Source organism: Gymnoscopelus braueri (genome assembly GCF_963280865.1).
Source record: "Gymnoscopelus braueri genome assembly, chromosome: 17".
Classification (NCBI taxonomy): domain Eukaryota; kingdom Metazoa; phylum Chordata; class Actinopteri; order Myctophiformes; family Myctophidae; genus Gymnoscopelus; species Gymnoscopelus braueri.
Genome location: NC_137617.1, coordinates 31,741,033 through 31,748,532, shown reverse-complemented (window position 1 = coordinate 31,748,532; position 7,500 = coordinate 31,741,033). Strand labels below are relative to the sequence as shown.

At 43.3% G+C, this 7,500-nt stretch overlaps 1 protein-coding gene across 2 annotated transcripts in view; it reads left to right on the top strand.

Moving 5' to 3' along the window:
- The window catches only part of LOC308104130 (caskin-2-like), a 69,079-nt gene that overhangs the window by 36,904 nt on the left and 24,675 nt on the right, over positions 1–7,500 (top strand). The window contains exons 7-10 of one of the 2 annotated variants that reach the window (XM_080454443.1): positions 1,364–1,494; positions 3,339–3,447; positions 4,072–4,180; positions 5,284–5,375. In XM_080454443.1, coding sequence (XP_080310569.1) covers positions 1,364–1,494; positions 3,339–3,447; positions 4,072–4,180; positions 5,284–5,375 — 441 coding nt within the window. Of the gene's footprint in view, positions 1–1,363; positions 1,495–3,338; positions 3,448–4,071; positions 4,181–5,280; positions 5,376–7,500 lie in introns of both variants that reach the window. The other variant, XM_080454442.1, reaches the window with a different exon arrangement.

Below are 7,500 nucleotides of genomic sequence, written 5' to 3'. Positions count from 1 at the left end.
GGCAAATTGATCGCTTATGCAATCACGCATTGCAGAAGTTCCTGCGCTGCGCCCCCACCCCCCACTCCCCCATCCAATATGAAGCTCCCTAAGCCCCCCAACAGCACCTCAGTGCTTCCAGCGCCCCCCAATGTTCTGTGAACGCCCCCCTGGGTCTTCGCTGTACCACACCATCATCTTGTTTGATGGTGTGGTACTTGCTTGTAAAACCAAAGAACAAAGCTGTTAATTGTCCATACGAGTAAAGACAGTGTGTCGCGTGCGCACAATAGTCGGCCCAGTAGCTTTTATGTCCCTCTTTCACACTCGTGAAGTCTTTGTAATCCTGTTATAAACGTTTGTCACCTCCATCATGTCAGACCCTCTGATCAAAGCATAGACTAAGTGGTGACCGCGTGGACTTTGTATATTCCTGTGCTAGAGTGAGCGAGTGTGTGTATATTTGTCCATGTCTTACAAAGGGCATGTGATGGATTCGAGGGCTAGGCCTCTGTCAAACATCTCACATAGCTTAGATTAACCGGCCCGCTAAAAAGAAACTTGTTTGAGATAAAGAAAAATGGGGTTCAAGTCCTCTTTTTGGACATGCACACGCACACACACACACACACACACACACACACACACACACACACACACACACACACACACACACACACACACACACACACACACCCACGCACATACACATTTACACACTTGAACACTCATGCAGTGAAGTTAAAGGGATTGCGCATTGCAGTCTGTCTCCCTGTCATCTGTGGATAAGCCTTGTGAAATGTATAGCTGTCCCTGTAATGCAGATTCACGCACGCACGCACCACACACACACACACACACACACACACACACACATTTCTCCATGCCTATTACATTAAATCTTCTGGCACTCTGGTCTGAGTTTGCAGTTTGCCTGGTAGAGAATAGCAGGATTTAGACTATTGACAGAGGGACTGTGTGTGTGTGCCTGCGTGCGTCTGTGTGTCTGTGCAGTATACGGGCACTAGATGCAGTGGTATCTTCAGTATGTGGACAATATCTGGCCGGGCATTAGAATTGCATGATGTATTTTCAGTTTCACACATCCACAGTTTCACTCAACTTTGTGTAATTGCAATGCTGCTGTACTAATCCTTGTCTGTAATTCTGTTTTCACTCTTTGCCTTCACTCGTCTGTCTTTCTGTCTGTCTGTCTGTCTGCCTCTCTCTCTCTCTCTCTCTCTCTCTCTCTCTCTCTCTCTCTCTCTCTCTCTCTTCTCTCTCTCTCTCTCCTCTCTCTCTCTCTCTCTCTCTCTCTCTCTCTCTCTCTCTCTCTCTCTCTCTCTCTCTCTCTCTCTCTCTCTCCCTCTCTCCCTCCCTCCAGGTGGCTCAGCTGCTGCTGAACAGCAACATGGTGGCGACCCTGCTGGAGGGAGAGGGGCGTGGTGGTGTAGACTCCGCCTCCACAACGCCTCTCCACCTGGCTGCCCGGAACGGACACAAGGACATCATCAGGTTAGATCGCAGGGAGCTGTAGCTCAGAGTGTTGACGTGCTCACATGCACTCTGCTCTTCATCCCTCCCTCTCACATCTGTGCATTGCACCCTCCACCCCCCATCCTTCACCTTTCAAATACTTCGCACCTCCTTGACGGCTAACTCGCCTTATCAAGTTTGTGTAATGTGTGTGTGTGTGTGTGTGTGTGTGTGTGTGTGTGTGTGTGTGTGTGTGTGTGTGTGTGTGTGTGTGTGTGTGTGTGTGTGTGTGTGTGTGTGTGTGTGTGTGTGTGTGTGTGTGTGTGTGCGTGCGCGCGCGCGCGCGCACAATTCTGCACGCGCACGTGTGTCTAAATGTGTATGTATATGTAGCTAGCCAAGCAGCTCCACCCTGCTTCCCAGACAAGCTGATAATGATTCCCATCCTCCCTAAATCACAACATTCCCCCATGCAAACCTCCCACGGATCCCTCGCTCTCCTGACCTGGGATGTGGACTAGTACAGTGGTTCTCAACCTGTGGGTCGGGTACCCAAGGGGGATCCCCACATGATTTTGGGGGGGTCCCCAGATGACAGTGAAAGTGACAGTTTAAGGACTTTTAAGACCTTTTTAATACCAAAAGACCATTACTGCATCAAAAGTAATCAACAAACTATACTATAAAAAATGGTCAAACATTGGCCAAATTGTCAAATAATCAAGCGATTAGAGTGCAACGCTTGCTGCTGCTGCTATCAGGAAGGATGGAAGGAGACTGCCGGCTGGGATTTTTTATTATTTTTTTAATGATTTTTTTGTAACATGAAAATCACATCATAGTATAACCAACAACCTATAAAATGTAAAACAAGAAAAGTATGTTACACAAATATACAAACAAAAACAGACACATTGCCCTCAATATTTTTTTGTTTTTTGTTTTGATCATTTCTATTATATATATCAACGAATCAACCCCAAAAAAAAGTGTGGTCTGTCAACAAGATCCTCTCCCACTTACAGTATATTCCCTGGCTGTTAGACCAGCTGGGTTTTTAGCAGGGGAGTGCTGAATAGAGGCTCCCAGAATTCTAGGTCCCCCGTAACAGTGACAAATCCTTTTCGCTGTCAGTCCACAGCGAGAAGGCAGAAGTTTGTCATGTCAGCTACTCGCACCAACGGAACAGCAGGTTACAATGTCAGGGCATTGAGTTATCTACCTCCTCAGAACTTGACACAACCTTCTCATCAGCCAGCCCAGGACCCCGACCTGCATGGCTGTCTGGATGGAATGCCCGAAGCTTTCCAACATCTGGACCTCTTGCAGTGCCAAAAAGGGAAAGATTTGTTAATGTGTGTGCTAGGGGTGGGACGATATATCGATATATCGATATATCAATATATCGCAATACTTTCTCCCGCGATAAATAATCGATATGCTGCCGAAAAATATCGATATTAAAAAAAAAAAAAAAAATGTCCTACTCTGTATTTGTGTAATGATGATTTTGAACTGTTTGGTGCTATTTTATGTGTTTATGAATTGAATACAAGGACTATCGTGATATATCGTTGGTGAATTTTCATGCAATATATCGTGATATCGCAATATATCGATATTTTCAGATATCGTGATATATCGTTGGTGAAATTTCTTGCAATATATATCGAATATTGTGATATCGCAATATATCGAACATCGTCGAATACCCACCCCTAGTGTGTGCGTGAGTGCGTGTACGTGTGTGTGTGTGCGCTTGCGTGCTTATCTGGGTGGATTAATTAGATATTACCTTATTTGAGTGGAGTGATCTGCCTCTATGCGGTAGTTAGTGATTCGACAGCATCTTATGTGAGTGTGTTGTTGTTTTTTACTTTCAGGTTGCTTCTCAAAGCTGGTATTGACATCAACAGAGCCACCAAAGCTGGGACCGCGCTGCACGAGGCTGCCCTCTATGGCAAGACTGAAGTAGTGCGGCTGCTGCTCGATGTAAGCACAGACTGCAAACACAGGCATAGGAGTTGAGAACAACAATACTGTCAGAATATGCACTAGCATTTTCAATCACAGTATTCACACACGTTTTGACATAATTTCTTAGAAGAGATATCAAAATAGGGTTGGCCTGGGCTTGTAGGATGCTGATCTAATACTCCTGCAGATAAGGCAGTTTTATTTGTATAGCACATTTCATCAACAAGGCAATTCAATGTGCTTTACACAGAACAACAACCAAAGGAAACAACAATTATACTGTGGAAAGTAATATTGAAACATGGTATATGACAATATTGTGCAACTCTATTCAGTCAGGCAGATATATTGTTAGTCCCTCTGTTAGGTTGATGTAACTTTTCTCTGTCAATTCGTCAAGTCACGACTTGGTAAAGTCAGGAAATTATAAGAATTGATCTCTATCCAAACCAGTAGCTCTTCCTGTACTTTCACTTAAAATGACACACTCAGTGTTCATGTTATTCTTTAATATAAGAGGCAGTTGTTGACACTGCAAGGGGAGTGTGTTATTGTGTTAAGTGCTTACGCTGAGTCTCTCTGTGTGTGTGTGTGTGTGTGTGTGTGTGTGTGTGTGTGTGTGGGCGCGTGTGCCTCAAGGCGGGCGTCAATGTGAACATGCGCAACACATACAACCAGACGGCTCTGGACATCGTCAACCAGTTCACCACTTCTACCGCAAGCAAGGAAATCAAACAGCTGCTCAGAGGTCAGTAGCTCTTCAAATGATAACAGTAGCACTTTTTGTCCTTTTTTATGCTTGGCTGTAGTCTTTATGAAGTTACAATTTCAGGACGAGACAGAGAGAGGCAGGAGTCAGGACATGTGAGGACATTGGACTTAATCAAACAGCAGTCTAGGACTGCACTCCAATTATAATAGTTCAGTTAATTGCAGCACAATCGCGTCAGGCAAGACGGCCTTCCTCAGTGTGCTATACTACCCAAACAAATATGTTCAACACAGGGCCAGTCTGTTTGAAGAATGATGATGCCAACAGGTTTGAAGGGTTGAAGAATTGTCACTTTCTTGTTGTTGTCGTTTTTTGTAAAAAAAACCCCAAAAAGAACCAATGGGTATATTATTATTTTAATTATATTTCTTTGTGTAATTTAACCACATGAAAACTACCATCCCTATTCTGGGCATGTCATTACAGGTGAACATGTAATGTTTGCTGTGACTAACTCTGTACATGGCTTAACCGAAATAAACGATTCACTCATTCTCAGAAAATAGCTGATCTACAAGCTCAAAAGTTGTGAGCTTGTAGATTGGCTATTTTCGTCAAAGAGATTTGGTGTTGATGGAAAACTGCGTATAGACACCTGGGGAATCCCTGCCAATGAAGTAAATTATATAGGGTTTAAGTGTTTGATTGATCTTTGTGAATAGCCTACGAGATTATGAATAAACTGGGAGGTTGACTACTGCTGTGACAGTCTGATTACAAATAGCGTGCGGCTGACTTGGACAGTTTGTCAAGTATTTAGCACACTAGAAGTGGGACTTGCCTGAAGCATTTGTGTGGTAATAAACAGCACTATTATAATTGGTGTGCCATCTTGCACTATTCATTTTATCTTTTATCGTGATGCTCCAGCACCCAGTGATTTGAAATTGTTGTTACATTGGGTTGAGCGTGTTTTATTATTCCAATCAGGAAGTTTGACCTACAGTACTCACTCACAGTAGCGAATAGAGTCAAGACATTCATTATGCATCATGACAACCTGAGTTGTATTATTTCTGTCTTTCTCTCTTTTGTTCTGTCTTTCTGTGTCTCTCTGTGTCTTGCTGTTGACATAGAAGCATCGAGTTCTCTGCAGGTCAGGGCGGTGAAAGACTACTGGAACCTCCACGACCCCACCGCACTCAACCTCCGAGCTGGGGACCTCATCATGGTACGCGCGCGTGTGTGTGTGTGTGTGGGTGTGTGTGTGTGTGTGTGTGTGTGTGTGTGTGTGTGTGTGTGTGTGTGTGTGTGTGTGTGTGTGTGTGTGTGTGTGTGTGTGTGTGTGTGTGTGTGTGTGTGTGTGTGTGTGTGTGTGTGTGTGTGTGTGTGTAATCTCAGTCTATGTCATAGATCGGCTTCATTCTCTCCAACAGTCAGGAATTTGACTGATTGATCAACATTTTGTTGACAAAAATACATATACATGAATGTACTTATCTGTCAAAAAGTAAAAACACAAAAAAGCTTTAGAGCTTATTTCCATAGTGGTCCTTTTAAGAGTGCCACGTGTTGGGGGGGGGGGGGTTATGCACGCTCCAGCAGTGACTCATACTTATACAGTATACTTCATGTCCTCGGGGTCACTCTGGCTCCATTTAGGCTCACATAGAAATCACGCATTTCCTCTTCTTTATCTTTCCTTTGCGCGCCTATCTTTGACGAGAGTCCCCGGAATGGATGGTTATTTTTTTCCCTCTGACCTCGTTTCCTCACATCTTTAATGCGGTGGCTTATTAAGACGTGGCCCTCCTCTTTAAGGCCTGTCCCGCGTTCAGAGTTGGGATTAGTGTGTTATCTCTGAGGGATTTCAATGATACTTTGATTGCGCCTTTCCAAATTTGAGGCTACTGTATGTGTAAATTCCAGCTGTGTTTGTTGGGTGTGTTTAGCAGTACTTGCATCATCTCCCCTTGCAGTTTGTCTTGTCAAGGGGAAACTATTTCGGATTCCGATTTTTTTTCCAAAGGGTGTACAAATGGAACCAAATGGGCCTTTACGGGTGCATTTGATTCCATTTGTATATTTTGGTTGGATTTGTTTATTCTTCAGTGAAAAACAAAGGATTTTACTGTGTAGTCTACCACTTCTACCAACTCTTTTTCTTTGCCCATTCATTAGTAGGGGAAACACCGGCTTATGTAAGGATAAAGTGATAAATGGTAAAGTTCAATGGTGGTGTTAAGTTAGTCTAGTATTAGCATTTTGTGGGTTATGTTGCACTGTAATTTGCTGTACGCAGTAAAAATCGGACCGTTCATTTTACTCTGAGAGTGTAAAAATGTACCCCTAAGGGCAAAGGAAAATGAGCACTTTTGTTTTAATGAACAATTTGACTGTGTACCCTCAATAAGAGATTACAGCAGAGGTAACAGGTAACAACTCGCTCCCATCACTCTTTCATTATAGACTAATTTGTCTCATCCCCTCTCTCTCTCTCTCTCTCTCTCTCACACACACACACACACACACACACACACACACACACACACACACACACACACACACACACACACACACACACACACACACACACACACTTTAAGTGTGTGTGTGTGTCATCGGTTGTTTGTGTGCACGTTGAGCGTGGGCGGGTCTTCTTGTGGGTGTTTGTGTGCTTGTTTGTGACCGTATGTTATAAGAGTGCCTCTGACATCTCCCAGATCCTGTTGGAACTTGTATGTTGTTGTGCTGTCCTATCCTGTTCAGAAGGGGGACGTGTTTTTTTTGGCTTCTCCGGGCGGGGTTTTGTTAACACTGTCAATGGGTAATTTTCCTGCTCATCGGTTCTCTCATTATTGTCTTAAAAATGTGCCCCTGGGGAGTCAAAGAGAGTTGACATGCACACTTAGAGCTGACATAGAGTTGACGATGGAAGCTCTTAATACTCTGCAGGAGGCTAGCCGTCTACAAGAGGGTCTGCGTCTCTGCGTCTGTGTGTATTTGTCTGTCTATTATTTTCACATTATGTTTTATACTTTTTTTTTCTTCTTTTTTTCTTTTGGGTTGTTTCCTTTGTATTTGTTATGTCGACATTCATAGCACACAGTCCTTAAATATGTTGTGGCCCTATGAGAAACAGTGCATGTCAGTTTTCAATGTTTAATAATAAAACTTAACAGTTTGATATTGATGGAGATTAGTGATGGAAAGCTGTAGAGTAAAGGTAACTGAAATGATTTAAAAAACAAATCTCTGATCCTAATGATGAACACATCAAAGTCTTTGATTTAGTCCTCATCTCTTATCAAGCAATCTCTCATAATTAGCCTTCCTCTTCTGACTCTTCCAACCAC